We start from the raw sequence: 20,083 nt of genomic DNA on the forward strand, positions 1-20,083 counted from the left end.
ATAGACTAGACTATAGACTAGACTATAGACTAGACTATAGACTAGACTATAGACTAGACTATAGACTAGACTATAGACTAGACTATAGACTAGACTATAGTCAAGACTTTTAGTCTATATTCTAGTCGACTGGTGACTAGATTAGTCTCGTGCTATTTCCACAAAGTGGTTCAATATCTCCTAAATTTACACTAACCGCTAAGACGCATTTTTAACGCGAAAATGTCATATGACAAAAATTTAAGGTTACTTAGAAATTTCCAAAGAAATTGAAATTATTAAGAGTTTTCTCATATTTAAAATTCATAAAGCATTAAAATTTCCATTAACATTGCACAATTTCTTGTTAAAAATTTAAAGATGTATGTCCATTTAAATTACTTTAACCACTTGTCATTTTTTCTTGAAATGCTTTTAATTTTCAAAATGACATGCGAGTTTCTTGACCCTTTTGCATTCTGTATGAATGTGTGTAATAAAGTTTAAACAATTCTAAGCATGTAATTGTATTTTGGTTAAATTTAACATACAAACAACACTACAGCAATGAGTCCATCCGTATGTGAAACAATTTTCACAAAAAAATTTCATCAGAAGAAAAATAAAAATTGAGAGAAACAAAAATTGCATCATGTGGTACCAGGGACTTGTCGGTAGTCATTAAAGTAAAAACAGATTTATGACTGAGTTTAGGAAATGTACACATAAAATTTTTGTTTGTTTATTTGTATGAGTAGGGCATTAACAAATGTATGTATGTTTGTAAGTATAAATATGTTCTGTTTATGTAAGCATACATGTGTCAGTTTTCAGTATTATAATCACCCATACATTCAAGTATTTATATTTACTTATATAACAGTATATATTCACACAAATGTTATATAACTTTTCTAATGCACTCACTTTCCCTCTTACCCACTTTCAATGCACTATATTACAGCCCTTTGGTCAACTAAAAGAAAAGCAACCATGTGTTGTTTTTTGTGAAAGTCCTTTTTTCAGTTTTTTTACTTTCACAAGTGATTTAAATTTCATTCTGTAGACTTGTAAGTAAATTACGAAAATGCGTGTTGATTATTTTAGTTACACAACTTTTTCCTTATTTGTTTCTCTATTTGTACTCGTACAAGAACAACAATAAAATACACTGAAATTATATGATCTTTTGAGTATGAGTAAATATTTTCATTTGTTTTTATTCGTGTATGTTTGTATGTATAAAGTTATGCAAACATACATTTGTGTATTGTACATAAATATTCCTTTTTACAATAGAAACTACTAACACAGTTATAAAGGACATGCGAGCAACAAACAACAATGACAACAACAAGAAGATAAGAATTGTAACATTATAATATTTACTTCAATTTTTATACCCTACACCACTTTATTGTGGAGGGTATATTTGGTTTGTGTTGATGTTTGTAACATACAAATATATTCGTCCTATACCCACCTTAAAGTATACCAATCGGCTTAGAATCATTTTCTGTGTCGATTAAGCTATGTCCGTCAGTCCGTTCGTCCGTCTGGCTGTCCATGTAAACCTTGTGCGCAAGGTACAGGCCGCAATTTTCAAGATAATTGAATGAAATTTGGCACACACTCTTCTTTTGGCTTAAGGACGAAGCCTATTGAAAAATCGGTCCCCCCAAATAGGGCCTTTGGACTTATAATTAATTTTAATGATCTATTATGTCAACAAAAGTCGACAAAACTTAGTTTTATAGAACTTTAAATGACACTACCGATTTTTGTAATGATCGGGCTTCATTTGACCCTAGCCCCCATACAAACTCCCCTTCAGAAAATGACTTAAAGGTCAACATTCACTTACAAACACTAATAACACTTTTAAATTCTACATAAATAATATTGAAGGAGACTTAACTCCCCCTACCAACATTTTTAAGGATAAGGCCATATTTTGCCCTATTCCCCTTTGAGCCCTCTTGTAAAAAATCAATTTTTTGACAAAAAAAAGTAAAAATATTCCAAAATAAAGTTAAAAAAACAAACCAAATGCTTTATTTTTCTAAATAATCCCCATTTTTAACATACATACTGACTGGTTTAGGGTATCATATGGTCGGCTACGCCCGACTATACATTCATACTTTTTCTCCTTTTATACATGAAATTTTTTGTTATTTTTTACTTTCTCTCTCTGTTTGCATCTATTTGTTGTTGCCATTGTTTTGAATTCTTTTTATATGTAATTTTTGTTATTGTTAATATCAGTGCTTTAGGTCATATAAGTTTGTTTTATGTATATTTATCTCACTAGTTCCTTCTTTTATTTAAAGAGCACTAAATACAGTCAGTAAAAATCTATTAAAGGTAATGAATAGAGTTTTATATGGGAGTATTTTTTTTTTTTTTTTTTTTTGGAAAACTGATAAAAATATCTGTTTTTTAGGCAAGCACTACTACTCTTACTTAGAAATTAAAGCCACCACAATAGCTTGCTAATAAGGAGTTAATTAAATAGTTCTACTAAATTAAAAACAAAACGCGAAAACAACATACCTAGACTAGCAAATAAGTTAATATATATAGGAGAAAAGCAATTTTTACAAAACTGTTAAGAAATACTGTTTCTACTGTATGTACAACTATTTTTTGCACAAACATATGTGAAGCCTTAAAACGTGATTTATAAAAATTACTCATATTTATACTTCAGCACTTATTTGCACTTACATACATGTGTATGTATCGTACGTACATCTATTAAGTAAATTAAACCAATAAGAACTCAAATGTGCTTTATTAAGTTCTTAAATTAACCTCATAAGTGTTTAATTATTTAATTAAATCTAGATGAATCTTATTAAAACAATTCTCAACATTTAACTAAACTATTGTCTTATTGTATTATTTAATAATAATTCACATATAGTGAATTAAAGTTTTCTCATTAGGGATTATGGTTTCATACTTACAAATGCATATTTAGTATGTAGATAATTAATTAGCTTTTTTTATTTACACGTAAAACATAAATTTTGTTTTAAGGATATTTGCTTAAACATCTTCTTTTTCGCAACTTAATAAAAAAAAATTGCGATTTAGTTATATTCTATATATTTGAATTTGTATTAGAAGAGCGTTACTATGAATTATGCCTTTAAAATAATAATACAAATTTGAGCCATTATCGAATATTAATAAATTACCAACCAAAAAAAAACTATGGTGGTATTTTGCTGAATAAGATATATAGGTTTCTAATGGATTCCACATCATGTATACGCATATCTTAATGTTTACTTGCAACCACTGGGAAACAGGTACAATTTAAAGAGGGAGGAACAAGATCAGTTTGTCGTTGTAATAGTCACACAATATCCGAAGTATAACATGATCTCATCAACGATCAATTGTTTTGTTCAATTATAATAAAGCTTAATTTTTTAACGCCGAATTGATCAAAATTCGAAACTACAAAATCAGGTCTTTTGATAGAGCTAAAGTATGAAGAAAATTACGAATTTTTAACTCTTTAATAGAAGGGTATATACAACGCTGCCTATCAATATATAACGTGCTTTCTATTACTGAGACTTCATTCTAAAGGGCACGTAGAATATCTAATAATAAATTCAAATATTTTTAAATACTTATGTACAATAGAGTGTCCCAAACAATAGCCCTTATAAGATTCTCATTTAGAAATACATTTCAATCGATGCATATTTATGTAATGAGCACGTTCAAAATAAAGAAATGAAAATCCTGACCTCAGTACAATTTGTTTTTAATATTTTTAAAATTATTCAAAATTAAGGAAATTTTTGAGAATAATTTCAAAAAAATCAAAATTTTTGTTTTATATCAAGAATTTTAATCACTAAACTAAATCGTAGAGAACTCTGAGCCCTGAGGTCTACGGGACCCCCTAATGCCTAGGGTAGATGTAAATGTGAATGTACTTAATTTCCATTTTATTTTTCAGTTAACACACATGGGATTTTCTATACTTTTCTATATGTATTTGTAAATATTATATGAAAGCGTGTAAAAACTCATACACAGAAACATATAAATATTTTGTTATTTTAACAACTGTAATAAAGAGAAAAAAGAACTAACAAATAAAATCATTCATCTTTATAAAAATGAAATAAAAATCCCCATATTAAAATTACCTGGGAAACCGTTAATATTGTTGGTGCGCTTTTGCTGTATTGCACTTTTTGTCTGTGTGTGTTTGTGAATATATGCAAATCTACATATATTATTTCATTAGGACAGCTCATCATATATGAAACGATATTACGCTAAACTATATTATAGTATACGATTTTTCTAAATATTATGCCAATAGCTTGAGAAAAACAAAGTCAACTTACAATGAAAAGTCTTTTGAGTATTGCGTAAAAAATTCTTCAAGAGAGCAAGACATTTTTGTGGAAAACTATTTTTTTAATTTTATTAAGAATTTTGTACTAATTTAAGAAAAATCTTAAAAAGTTCCTTATCATTGGATTCAGATGTCCAAGTACAAGTTTCATAAATGATTCTTCATGGTAAATTCTCATTAGGGCGATACTAATGTATTTATATACAAATACATAGAGCAAATGTGTCTTTAAACTTAGTCAAGTTAATAAAGTTTATATGAATGTAATATTTGCTTTATATATACACATACATTTTCATATTAACATACATATGTATGTGTATAGGATATTATGATTTGGTACATACACACATATGCATACATACATATCTAACGATTATTTTGCTCTTACATCAATGGGTAAACACACATGAGAGTGTATGCGTATAGAAGTGTATATATGCTTATATATTTTTTGTATTTAAGTAACCGTTTAAACGTTTTATTTAACTAAAACTTTAGCTGAATAAAAACACAAGCAACACTGCTTTATTTTTCCTTTTTATAACATTAAAGCTCTGCAAAGAATTCTTGGCATTTTATTTATTTAGCATTTTTTCTGTGGATTTTTTTCCTTCAAATAATTTTTTTCTAACGCAACCAAACTAAACCAAAGTAACAAACCAACACATACTTTTTTTCATATACTCTACACAAAAATTACTCGCTTTTTTACTTTTAGAAGATGTTTTGGTGTGTGTAAAAGAATATACTGGGTTAATATTATTGTGTGTGTATATATGAAATCTAATTTTTTGTATCTCTCTGTGGCGTAAAAGAACAAAAAAAGAAAAATTTTAAAACAAACATGCTTCTAGCAGTAGCTATTATGTACACAGTATGGAACAAAAATTAGACATATGTATGCTTGTAGATGAATTAGTTTTCAAATATTTTATAATTTACAACTTGGAGCCAGTATTAGTTCGGTAATCAACGTATTATTATTTAAGATGCATTAAAAAGTCCTTTTGCTTTGACACTCACTGTAAATAGTCGTATGCGTATGTAAGTATACTGTTAATATGAACTTTTATCTTAGGTTTTTTGTAATGTATCTATGAGTAAATGCGTGTGTGTTTGTACGATTCACACGATTGTAGTTTTGCCTATATTTCTCCATTTGTTCATGACGAATAAAATGAAGTACAGAAATATAAAGATTCCTGTGGTTGTTTAGAAGAATGTCTGTAACAAAAAAGAAGCGTACACGTACAATCATATAGACACGCATACTCACACGCATACACATTTGTACTCATTAAGAACAAAGTTATAAAGTTTTTCCATGATGTTTTTTTTTTGCTTTCTCCAACTCTTTGCTTTTCATATTGTGTGAGAAAAGAATTTGTGAACAATTAGATTTTGTATCACTTAAGAATATTAATTAAGCACATAATTAAGCAATAAAGACTAAAGCAGAGAAATGAAAGAGAACGGCGTATGAAAAAGTAGCAAAATTGACTTGAAAAATTGAATGGCTGACGGAAGTACTATATTGGGAATAAAGTTTACAAATGTGTAACAAATGACAAGATTTGAATTTGAATGATGTTTCATTAACTTCCTTAGTAGTTAATACAAATGTGGTAAAAAAATATTCCAATAGATACCTAAATGATAATTATTCAAGGAAGCAAGTATTTAATTAAGAAATTGTTTAACCACTTTTATCTAACTGACCTATTAAAAGGAAACAACAGAAAACATACTTAGATTGTTCACTTAATAATATGACAAATTGTTATACTACACTCAGAAAAATTATATAACTATAGATGTTTTACTAAATTTTAACATATTATTAACATATTATTATTAGATACACTTGCAATCAACTTATTTATTAAGAAAATATTTTAAAAATATAAAAATAACAATTACAATTTTTATTCTTTGGTTTTGAGGTCAAAAAGCCAGAAACCCTCTTCAGCTTTGTTTTTATTGAAATCAAACTTAAACTATAAATCATGTAACATTTGTAGCTGCTTGAAAAATCTTAGTTCAACAATTCCTTAAACTAAACGAATCTTAACCTTCTTGTCCAATCCATAGAACATATTTATTGTTATTTTTTTCCTTTTATGTGGGCAAAAATTTTTTTATACTTTGAATAAATATGAAATAATAAATTGTGAAAAACATTTTATACACAGATTAAAATCATAAAACATATTTAGTTTCTTTTGTACTTCTTTCCACTATTTTACAATAAGTATCAATGTATTTTCATCCTAGTCGCCTTCATCACCACCTGCTGCAACCAACACCCTTGTTCTTTTGAATTTAAAAGTAATAAGAAGTGAAATAAAATTTAGCTTTAGTTTGCTATAAAATGATTTGTGGTATTTTATCAATGGTTAACGTGTTATTTGATACTAAAAAGTTTTACTTCAATACCCTCCCATTTTACTTTTAAATGAGTATTTTCAACACGATACTTAATGTATATTAAAAAAAAAAAAAACAAGACGTTAAACTTTAGTTTTAATAACAACAGCAGTACAACATTGCTACAGTCTGCAACAAAAGTCGTATTGTGAAATTTAGTTTAAAGTTTTTTAGAACACTTATCAGATAACAAGGTTTAACTACAAAGCAAAAATTCGGTACAGATTTGCACTTAATAACCACTTCTACAAACCGCCTGTGTTACTTTAAAATATGTAGAAAATAGGTTTTCTATGGTGTTGTAAGAAGGACAGAGAACAGTTTCATGTGCTGTGTAAAAATGTTTTGTGCATAATATAAATCAACATTTTAACTTCTTACTTGTAAGTACTTATTTATGTAGTTATTTGTAATTAAAAGTGTTAAGTACTTGCCTCCAATGTCTTCACCGTGTTAAAATATTAGTTAAAATGCTAATGAAATGTTTTTTTAACTTATTACTTTGCAATAAAAGTTTTTGCTGGGTACCTCTGAAAGTTCCAGCTGATTTATTTAAACTACTTGCCGTCTGCATTACTTTAAAGTACTTCATTAATGACTTTCTCTTAACCGGACATACTATATTTTAGGCTTTGGCATTTTTTGCTTATTTTAAGTTGATTTGTTTTATAAAAAATAAATCAAAATAAAATTTGTATGTGAAAACCTTTGGCTGGCTCTTTAATATAAAAAATCAAAAATGCATACCAAACAACTTCTTTGTAAGCAAAATAGTAAGTAGTTTTTAAATTTATATTTGTAAGCAAACGTGGAAGTTCTTGAATCCAATATTAGTATAATTAAAAAAAATAAGTGAAAATGCTAATGAAAATGTAGTGAAGTATAAACTGAACGATTAAGCATTAATTTTAATTAAAGAGGGAACTTCCCAACAAACACTAAACTTAAGAATTTCCTTAAAAAAAACTCGTAATAACACATGATATTGCAGTTTCTTCAATAATGTTCGAATACTAATATATAACACTGTATGTATGAATTTGTATAGCATTATAATATATAACTATAAGTACAACATTTAGTAAGTAGATAGCAAGATATTAAATGGAACAAAAGTGAAGACGACCAAAAAAACTATAAAAATGCATTGAATTTTAGTGCACTTCAATATTGTGCTGTCTACGGATTCTCAGTCATGTATGTGTGGTATGTCTTGTATATAAACCATAAATTCTTGTTATCGATTTAAGAAACAAAATAAAAAAATTATTAACGAGAATATTGGAAAAAAGAACTGTAAAAGAAATAAATATAAAGTCATGTTCTCGATAATAAGTTTTTTCTTCAGCATTTTTTCATTTTGTTGCTGTTGAGGCAATATTTATTTATAAAAGACAAAAAACCGCCAAACGGAGGTTAAAAATGTGTGTTCAAAAGACTTAAGTTGCAGCAGTAGTTGGTGTTTCCGTGTGGGTTTTGAATCCTTAAAGAATTTATTTATTTTCTTTTTTACTTTTGGGGATTTCGCAGTAACACCAGCCAGAAAATGTTTACAATCAACAAAACAATGAAGCAACAACATAACAAAAAAATGTGAAACAAAAAAGTAAAAATGTTAAGAAAATCCCCATAAAAAATCAAAGAAAATCTATGAGAATTTATATTTGTTTTTTGTGGGGATTTTTATTGTTGTATGCCAAATTGATTTAATGCATAAACTTTTGTATTCCTTTTTTATACTGTACTATTTTAGCAGTGCCAATTTCTTTCCCCTTTTGGGTTTCCTCTTATTGTACAGTGTGAATAGTTTTTTCTTTAATTTCTTTTCGTTTTCTTTATTGGGTTGCAGAAACTCTCAAGAAGCATCCTTTTCTTGTTGCCATTCATTTTAAATATTTTTTTATACAACAATGTTAAACATTTTTCTCAGAATTATTTTAAGGAATTTTATTTTGTTGTTGCTGTTGTTTCTTTTATAGGTTTGTATTATTTGGTATTGACAATTTATTTTTTTGTTTTACCGCATTCACTATTAAAAGAAAGCAAAACTTTTCAATCCGTTTCATTTCTGTTATACAAATATTACAGTTGGTATAAAAGAACAATAAACTGAAGCAGGCAGTAATAGAAGAATAAAGATACTCTATTTACACAAGAAATGGAAAATTCTGTACAGTTTTAATTTATTAATAAAAAAATGTTAATGAATTTTAATTTAGTTTAATTTTGTGAAAACAAGGATAAAAATGTAAAATCTATCAAATTAAATACTTTCTAATTTAAAAAGTACTATTTCTTCTGGCCATAAGTATTTCTCTTCTCTATTTTCCATCTCTTCATTTTATTTACTGTTTTTATACCCTACACCACTATAGTGGGGAGGGTATTATACGTTTGTGCTGATGTTTGTAACATACAAAAATATTGGTCCAATACCCACCTTAAAGTATACCGATCGATTCAGAATCATTTTTTGAGTCGATTAAGACATGTCCGTCCGTCCGTCCGTCTGTCCGGCTGGCTGGCTGGCTGTCCATGTAAACCTTTTGCGCAAGCTACAGGCCGCAATTTTCAAGATAATTTGATGAAATTTTCAAGATAATTTGTATCGCAACGAAACTCAACAAAACTAACTGTTATTTAGAAATATATCCTTTTCCCAAATTTACCGAGGATCGGCCCATATTTGACCTATATAAAGCCTCATTTAGAAATTTTAGTTTTTTTTATCAATAAATGGCTTAAATATTTTGGAATTATGGTAATATTCAACATAAAAGTTTTTTTACAAAAAATAAAAATTTTATAAAAGTAAAAATTGTAAAAATATACTCATGGTGTAGGGTATCATATGGTCGGCCATGCCCGACTATACTTTCCTACTTGTTTGCACATTCATTTGGCATTGTGGCATCAATTTGTATTTTTGTGGCAAGAATGAAAAAATGAAAAGTGGCTGAGAATATGGAATGGGAGTAGAGGTCAGTGTTTGTTTTTTCTTCTGTTCATTCTTTTGTAAATCAATTTGGATTGTTTGTTTTGTGTTGGCCATAATAAAAATTGGGGATTGTTTTTTTTCCGATTCTGTCAAACAACATTAAACCGTAAAGGAATGAAAATTAAGTACTTCGGAGAAGAAAACGACATTGTTTACTTTTCATTAAAGTGTAAATGGTTTTAATTTGTATTATTATATAAAATTATATTTAAAGGCAATAAATGATATAAGTTTAAGTTGAAAAAACAAATTTAATCACATACATATGTATCCAATTTATTTCAGATGATGAAAACTCGCACGTACATGCAATACTAACCAAGGACAATCTGTTAGATGGTACCATAGAAACACCTACAGAAAATTTCTACATTGAACCTTCACACAGATATTCCCAGCAGTTGAACGAGACCGGTGTACACACCATTATTTATAAATTAAGTGATGTGGACATGCGTAAACCAGCAGTTGAGGAACCCACCAAAACATCATCGGCCGAACATTGTGCCAGTGAACGTCTTAGACGCAGCATGCTACTGGACGAACTGAAAAGAAGAAAGTCTAATGGTGAAGAATTTCGAGGGTATAAAGATGAACCTCTGACACCAGACGAAGTAAAATTATATAAAAAACGCTCGAAAAGATGGCTGCCAGAAGAGGTAAACTTTAAAAAATAACATTTCAATTTTAATAAATTTTAAAAATATTGAACGTACTTCTCTGTATATCTCTCTTATACTTATTTCACTGGCATTTTACCAATTACTGTCACTATCAGGACAATAACACAATTTCTCTACGCTTCTCTTTTCACTTGTTTAATTTATCGCCACTTTTTTCTCATCTTTTTTTCATTTTGTCACTTTAAAAGAAAAATTTCTGTACAAGCACTGTTCACGATTTTTTTCTACGTAAGTGCCCTGAACCTTGATTTTTGCAATATCCCAGCAACACTTAAAAAACTATTCAGTAAAGGCAACGAATATTAAATTTCATAATAGTTTGGGGTTAAAACTGACATATTTTATTTGAGATTGTTACATTCGTAACTCGTTTTAATATTTAGTGGTACTAATCATCTTACAAAAACAACAATCACAACATACCCTACAGTAGATTACACGGGACTTGTTAAGTATTTGTTGCAAAAAATCAAATGTACCAATAAATGAAATTGTACGTCTGCTTCTAATTTTGTTGGGATATTTCAGGGCATGTATATGGATTGTGAGTATGTGTAAAATTGTTTGGTGTATGTGTGTGTTCCTGTATTTAAATTTGTGGTTGTGTACGAGTATTTTTGTGTTTCACCTTTTTAAGTTGAGCGTGTGATTACTTTATTATAGAGAGCGTGTTTATTTTACATTATTATTGCTTACCATTATTGTCGTAATATAACAATGACAACAACAAAAAAAACAGCAACAACGACCCCATGACTGTCATTTAAGATATTGTACATGTTACCTCCACCATTACCACCTCCTACACTCCTACCCTTGTAACTACAAGTTAAGAACAGCAAAAAGTATAGTGTCATTATACGTCATTGAACGGTGCTATTTGTCAATTTTAAATGTGCGTTAAACCAATGCTGGGTATACACATGTATGTATGTGTGTTTAATTTCTACCCCACATATCCTTTTCCGCTACTCGCTCTACCTCCTTTCGGTTTTTATTGTGTTCTATTCTTAATGTATGATTTTTTCTTCTTCTTGTTTCATTTTTAGCTGCTGGTCTTTATACACATTTTATTTTGATTGACAGTTAATTTACAAAAATTTGCATAATAGAGTCAAGCATTTTTCACTTCTTTCTTTTTTAAATGTTTTTTTCTATGGGAGAGTGAAAAAATTCAGTATTAGAGCTGTTTGATGAGAGCAATTTACATATACTTCTATACCAGTACTCATTCGCAGACACACACATACACACAGTTGAGCTCGTTTACATATTTGAAGTGGTGAAAATAAAATCAATAGATTCGAATTTTAAAATTGAATTTATCGAAAAACGTTTGTAAAGATAGCAAAAGGAAAAATTACATAATTTCTATGTGAAAAATACATAAAATGCGATTGACGTTTATTTAATTTTGAAGCAAATTTAAAGTTAAATAAAAGTTAAATAAATCAAAAATTAAGCACGTTTAAAGTATGCCTATAACAGTACATTTTTTATAAAAAGAAATGTTAAACGACATAAATACGTGAAGGTTTAGTTTATAAAAGTATTGGTCTCCACTAGGCGTGTACATAAGATTATTTTAGAAAAAGACTTATTTAAGTATATAAATAAGTTTTAAAACATTTATATTTTTAACTCTTAATGTAATAATCACTATAGACCATAACGGCCACCAAGTGGAGCTGGACCAAACCAGCCTAAGGCAATGATAGTTTTTCCCATATACAACCACTTTAACATACAAACGTATGTGAAAAGGACACACTAGATCCAATAATCGGTAACATAAGATCCTTTAAGTAATATCTCTTCGTCCTCTACCTTGCTACAATTTTGCAATTGTTTATAATTTCTAAATTGTATATAAAATGTGCAACAACCACATCATGTGATAATAAAGAAATGAAAATATATTTTTGTTGAAAGTAAGAATGAGTACATATTTAAAAAAAACAACACACAAAAAACATACGTTGAAAGACTTGAAAATGAATGAATAAATGACTCAGTTCATGCATTTCGTTGTAGTTGTATATCTACGAGTATAAATGAAAATTGCAGAAGGATAATTTTTCTTTTGGCCAAATAAATCCAATTAAAATGTCATTTATGTTTTTGTTGAGAGTACTTACGGCACCAAAGTCTCCTCAACCATTAAACCCGGCAAACCACTTCAAAGAAAAAAAAGAATTATATAATGGAAACAAGAGCAGCAGCCATAAAATAAAACGAAAAAAAAACCACACACATACATACACAAGCAAGAAGTAGATTTTCTCGGGCAAACGGAAAAATAAACTCTTCTCTTTATTTTATATTAAAAAATTGTAATAAAGTTGATGACAAATTCATTTCATTTTAAACTTTATTCACTTTTTTCAATCTCCTTATGCACCTTCATTTACATTTTACAATGCATTTGTTTTAATTCATTCATTCGTTTATGTTCATTCATTTATTATGACGGTTACGTTTCCATTTCTTTACAGCTGGCTTCATCTGGTGATGGTCATAAGAAGGATCCACCGCTACCGTTGGATTTAGATGTACCCTACAATGATGACTACAGTATTTTTCATAATGCGGATAATCCGCATTCAAAGTATGATGAGAAAACATTTAGTCCTTTAGACAAAACCACCTCAACCGAAACTACGAGTAACTTTAATAATAATAACAAAAATAATTATAACAATAATAATAGATATACAAACACAAATACAAACAATAAGGAAGAACAATTGCGTAAAACGCAACAGCAAGCATCTGTGATAACGTGGCGAAATGCTGGACAGCAACAACAAAATTATAATACAGTTACAACATCAACTGCACAGCCTAATTCAGCCTCATCATCGTCCTCATCATCATCGTTTACCAAGTACAACCGCAACCGTAATATCATTGTTAGTAATTATAATCCAAATAATAATAACAACAACAACAACAATAATAACAATAACAACTACAATGCAGACAACATTAACAATTCCTACAACAATAACATAAGAAAAACTTATACAAAACACAAAAATATCATTGTTAGTACCTACAACAACAATAACAACCAGAATACCGACACTAGCAACAAATCAGCCTCCTCCTATGATCGTGTTGATGATTTCAGCGATGGCAGCAATTTCTTCAACAACAATTGGACCACAATCTTCATGGGTAACGATCGTCCCATTCACAAGACCCATGTTGAAATTATTACCAAAAATGGTGCCACCAAAAAGCCCAACATCATTGTCAACAACTATAATCCTGACATCATGATGGCACCCAATCCACATAATCCAAATTTTAACAGCATGCTTATGACCAACCTGCTAAGCAATAGAGGCAATGGTGATTTTGGTCAAAGTGATTCAACGAATTCCGGCAAATCTATGTATGATCGCAAAATAACCTGCATGCTGTATTTGCAGGCGGATCATACGTTTTTTCAGAAAATGGGCTCGGATGAGGCGAGCATAGAGGCAATAACAAGACATGTCCAACGAGCCAATGCCATATATAAGAACACAGGTGAGAGGATTAAATAAATGATTATTTTAGCAATAAAATAGAAACGACTTGTTGTATATGAATAGCAAACTGTTTTTATATCTTACAATTTAGTATTTATTTATATTTATATTTAGATTTTTATTTCTATTTCCATTTCAACTTTGTCTGCATGCAATTTCACACAAAACCACATAAAAAATATATCAACCTTAGCTGAGCTTAAACCAAAGTTTAAACCAAATAAAAATATTTCATTTGTTTTGCTATTTTTGATATTTATTCTAGATATAGAAAAATAAAAACAAACAGAACATCCGACCTCCAAGGAAAATATTTATTCTGAATATTCAGAGTAAACAACAAAATAATACAAACTCAATTTTTACGAACATATACAAATGTTTTCAGTTCATGCAAGTACATTCATACACACATATGAGTAATAGAATAGCTCTCGAAACTTGTGTTTTCAAATGCTAATATACCTAAACTTGACAAACTTGGCTTTTTATTTACAAAGATTATAAATTTGTTTCATATAAGGATATTGCATCCAAAGGTAGTCAGTCTAAGGCATACAAGAGAATCTATGTATGTATCTGTACCTGTGAATGCTCATACATAAAAACATTATTCTGTATACATACAACATGCAATAGCAAGTATTTCTGTTCAAAAAAGAAACCAAGTAAGAAAGTTTAGTCGATCATGGCCGATCACATGATGCCCTAAACCGATATTACAACAATTTGGTGAAACGATTTATAAATTTTTATACAAATGTTATTTATGTGAAGTTTATTATAATACTAATGTTTAAAAGTAAGTTATATTCTTTCTGGGGGACTTTGCATAGGAAAATCGTACATAAAACTTTGCCTAGACTTTTTAAGAAAAATTATAATATTTAATTTAATTTTAATGCATTGATTATGCAAATTCATAATATTCTCTTATAACTATAATAGTGTAAGGAATAAATACAATTATAACAAAAAGCTATAAAAAGTTGCGCAAAAAAAGCAAATCAAAACCATATTTTACAACAATTCCAAAATATATACAATATACAATAAATTTTTTTTTAAAAAAATTTAATCGGGGATATACAATTAGGGTCTTATTCATAAACATAAGCTTTATAGAACAAGTTTTGTCTGAAAATTTATATTATAAACCATTGATAAATGTTTATAAAAAAGGTAGTTAATATTCAAAATATTTTATTTTTTAGATTTTTTTAATAAATAAAAGCAATCAGTACAATTTTTACATGTAAACAATACAAAAACTTTAACTCCCAAAAACTTAAACAAATAAATCAATTATATTTGAATATAATTTTTTTCCAAAAACCATACTACCCTGTAATATAACGAACTGGTTCGACAACGACGATACCACCTGCCTTTAAGAACTGTCACTACAACAAAATACCAATGTCATTTACTGATGAATTTAACATGTCATTGCGAGTGGTGGACTGGCACATTAAGTATTTCATGTTGTCATTAATTTCACTCCAGCGACAAAGAAATAAGTAAAAAGTTCTGCCGTCCCCCGATGTCATTTCACCTTGATGAATGTCTCCATTATTGTGTTATTGCAATCCCGGGAAAAGAGGTGCTACCAGTAACTTGATTCTGCCGGGTCTATAAACTGGTGATGTCATTCACTCCTCGGTAAGTCCTTGGAATGATTTAGCATGATTTCACCCGCCCGTATGCATAGAGTGAGTCTGTCGTAAGTGTTTCTCTTATGAATGTTGGATAAATGGGTAGCAAAGTTAACGTATACTGGACCGGAAATTGCCACCGGCGTGTAAGAAGCACAATGGCGGTGGTGATTCGCATAGAAGCTCACCCAGTGTTTGGAAAAAACACTGTGTTCATGTAAAGCACATTCATACAGTTTTAACGAATCCTGATTATTACTCATTTCACCGATATTTATGGAGCAATTCAGCAAACTTCTCAAAAACTTGTCTGCTAGAATTGTGAAAGATTTGACAAATTGATAACAACAAACATACAGATATACAGACAGACATAAGACCTTATCGACTATATTAACTATATTACAAATGGAATGACAAACTTACTATACCCAAGAAAACAAAAATAATTCCGCCATATCCTTTAGCTTCTGATCTCTGATCTTCTGCTTCTATTCATAATTTATTAATCGATTACTAAAGAGAATATATTTCTCAAATCCATTGTTTTTATTTCTAAACAGTGAATTAAATATATGTATAAAACTGCCTTCGTGAACTGCAGGGATGTTGTAGCATTTCTTGTTCATGCACGCATCTTTATGAATTTTTATTTATCTGTGTGAATGTTAGTGTGTATTATTGTGGACAATAAATACTCGGAATAAAAAACAACGTCATGAAAAAATATACATTTAATCTCTCTGACATAAAAACAGATTTATTTTTATTTAAAAAATACTCTATATTGATTTTTTGTTATTTTTTTTAACTTTCATCTCACTATATTTTTCATATGAATTCTTTCTTTTACATTTCGCAGATTTTAACAATGATGGCAAAGCGGACAATATTACATTTATGATTAAGCGTATTAAAGTCCACAACATGAACGCAGTAAAAGATCCTTCTTACCGTTTTCCTGGTAATTATGGTGTTGAAAAATTTTTAGAATTATTTTCAGGTAAGTTCAACATATTAAGTATTCGGTCAATAAGTTAATAGAATTTTTACATTTACAATTTCACGTATTTCAATTACATTTACACTGTTTTTTTCTTCTTCCAATATTTACTCATTTATCAGGATGTTGTTTTTATGTTTATCAAAAACCAATTAAGTTTTTGTATATTTTTCTATATTTTACTTTTATTAATTACAATTTAATATTTGCATAAAATAATTTATAGATTTTATTTGTGTGTTGACCTTGTGGTTGATTTTTTTTACGTTTGTGGCATCACTTTTATTGGAAATTATTTAATAGACAAGAAAAATAAGCATTAAATTGTTTATAGTTTAATCACGAAACCTGTTTGAAAAAATAATGAATTTATTTATAAAAACAAATTTTTTACTGAATATTTATTTTTAGCCTAGTTTTTATCTGATTTACATTTATTTTATAAAAAAGCTATTGTTAGATATAGTATATTTAAAATATTAATACATGAGCAGAGGTTAACGTATAATTTGCAGGAAAATTGTCACTAGTTTATCAATAAAGTAAGAAAATTTACAAGGTTTTCTCTTACATACATATGGACCGCCGACAGATATAGCTGATTCGGATAAACCTCTACTATCCTACTATTTATTCTTATTTATTTATAATTTATTTATTCTCAGCTTTTAGACGCCACTCTAATGTTTGATATGTAATTTAAAGCGTTTCTCAAGGACTTTTCATATGGGACCAAAATTCCATATCTTTTTTATTGAATAAATCTGAAAAAAATGTTTTATACTTTCAGATATACCTATATGTAGGTCTTCATATAACGATGTCTAGACAAAAATTTTTCGAACGTAAATTTTAGAAAGAACTAAATTTTAATTTTCGACGGATAATATCAACAATTTTAATTTTGGGGCCACCCTAATGTACATACATACATATGTATGTATTGTATTTGTTATATCACTTTCATGTTTTCTTTACTACAGCACGTACAAATTTTAACTGAGATTTTATGAGAATAAGTGTGTGTTCTTTTTTGTAAAAAGTAAAATTGTTTACATAGTCGAACATAAAGAAAATTCTTGGCAAAATCAATTACACATTGTGAAATATTACCACAACAACAGAATGATTGTAACGAAATGTATTTGAATCCTTAGCATAATACATTGGCAATACAATTTTCAATAGAACGAAATTCAAGAAAAATTCTTGAAAATTCAATAAATATTTTTAGGGAACTAAATGCAAAAAGTAAAATTTTTGTAATATATGTATGAAAAAACTGTAGTCTAAATAAAATATAACTATTTAAAAACTAGAGTCTACCAGAAAAGGCACTCAAGATGTTTCTCTAAAAAAACTGCAATTAGATAAAATCAAAATATGTGCACAAAATGGCTTATTCTTTTAGCAGAAATATTAACTTTTAAATAATTTTCCCTGTAATATTAATGACCTACAATAACTCACTGTCTGAAATTCTATATGAATTCTTCTCAAAAGAAAAATCACTTCAATTTACTTATATTTTCATTTCATTAAAAAAATCCCAGAAATCTTTTATGAAAATAAGACAGCTTAAATGACAAATAAATACACGTTTATATTTGCTTTTAATTTTTCTTAAAATTTTTAATTAAATTTATCGAAATGTATTCAATACAACAGTGTTTTAAATTAAAAAAAAAACATTTTCACTGAAATACAATTAAGCTTTAATCCTTATTGGAAAAAATATGCAGCACATAAAAAGAAAATGCAAAGCTACTGCAGCTGAAAAAGTGACAAGAAAACCATAAACATTATATATGTAAATCTCGGACAAAATAATTGAAAATGACTGAAAAGAACTGTTTGTTTTTCACATATTAAACATATCTTTAAATGTACCTAAAGATATTTTAAAGTGGACAGATGTTTTAAAAACATGACATGAATAAAAGAAATACAACATTTAAAAGGATAGAACAAATAAGATTTCCTTAATTTATATTTGGTCAAGTTTTTTTTTTATAAATAAAATTCGAACTTATTCTTTAAAACACTTTAAAAGGTATAGATGTTATATAAAAACTGCATTTTTTAGTTCATGAAATTATGCACAATTAGCACCCATGTACACATAAATAAAACACATTTTCGTTTTCTAGTCAAATACATTCTAAAACCATTAAAATTACAATAAATTCTTCTTATTTTCTCTTTCATTTCTCATTTACAGAGGAGGATTACGATGCTTTTTGTTTGGCTTATATGTTCACCTATAGAGATTTTGAAATGGGTACTTTAGGCTTAGCATGGACGGGTGATTTGAAAAATGCTGGCGGTGTTTGTGAAAAGAATGGGGTAAGTTTTGTAATTAAAACTAATGTAAAAATTAAATATTTACTTTACTTAAAAATACTTAAAATATGTTCTTCAACAATGTGTACTAATTAAAAACTTGAAAAAGTTCACATTTTTCTTTTTAACAGTTGTAGATTATAAATATTAAATTACACATTACTCATACGTATTCACGCTTTTGTAAATGAATTATTGACACTCATACGCCATCCTGCTGGTTAAATGTGGAATTGTACTGTAAACTGCAAATAAACTGATTGGACATAAAATACTCTTGTTATATTTTATGTTTTCTGTTTATTGTTTAAATATAAAAACAGAAAAAATGATGTGAATCAAACGAAATAAAAACAATTACAACTTTTGTTGTGATCTTGAAAATTCATTACGGACAACCAAATTTCTCCTTTTGCATCTCCTTCTCTAGTGCAGCCTGACAATGAAATACATTCGAACAATATCTTCATTTTGTTCATTTCCTGTGTCCGCATATAAATTGGTTGACTCTGTTGAATGCAACTATTCAGCCAACCAAACCAACAACGAAAATACCAAAAATGCAAAAATTTTACATTCAGCCATTTCGGCTTCAGCAAAAAAATGTTAAATTTTCACTGAAAAAACAAAAAACAGAACAAAACTTTTATTTCTGCAAAAGTACTATAAAATTGTAAGAGGGTTTTTATTCAGACTGTCTGAATAAAGTTTTTGCTTCTTTTTTTGTGGGCGAAAGTTGCGGTGGGCTGTTGTTTTTGTTCATTTAACGAATTGTTCAAATATACAATTTTACATTTATTATCGTGTTTCACATAATCACATTTCGACAAAAACTGAGCCAAAGGTTTGGAGGGGCAGTCTTAAAAATTTTAAAAGAATAATATTATTTTATGTGTATTTAACTTTTTTTGTTGGTTAATGGTTAAAATTTACTTAAATTCGTTGTGTTAAATTAAATTAAATATATAAGTTTTAGTAATATTAAGAGAAATAGAGTGTGCGAAATTTATATATTGCATTATTACGAATGTTAATTGAATTTACAAATGTTTCATTGAAA

General features: G+C 28.3%; 1 protein-coding gene across 2 annotated transcripts in view; it reads left to right on the plus strand.

Annotated features, from left to right (window-relative positions):
* LOC111690479 overlaps positions 1 to 20,083 on the plus strand; it is a 150,217-nt gene that overhangs the window by 115,130 nt on the left and 15,004 nt on the right. For both annotated transcript variants that reach the window (XM_023452957.2, XM_046950100.1), the window contains 4 exons: positions 10,086 to 10,459; positions 12,979 to 14,020; positions 16,540 to 16,680; positions 18,902 to 19,026. In XM_023452957.2, the coding sequence (XP_023308725.2) occupies positions 10,086 to 10,459; positions 12,979 to 14,020; positions 16,540 to 16,680; positions 18,902 to 19,026 (1,682 nt within the window). The remainder of the gene's footprint in view (positions 1 to 10,085; positions 10,460 to 12,978; positions 14,021 to 16,539; positions 16,681 to 18,901; positions 19,027 to 20,083) is intronic.

Source organism: Lucilia cuprina, chromosome 4 (genome assembly GCF_022045245.1).
Source record: "Lucilia cuprina isolate Lc7/37 chromosome 4, ASM2204524v1, whole genome shotgun sequence".
NCBI classification, from domain to species: domain Eukaryota; kingdom Metazoa; phylum Arthropoda; class Insecta; order Diptera; family Calliphoridae; genus Lucilia; species Lucilia cuprina.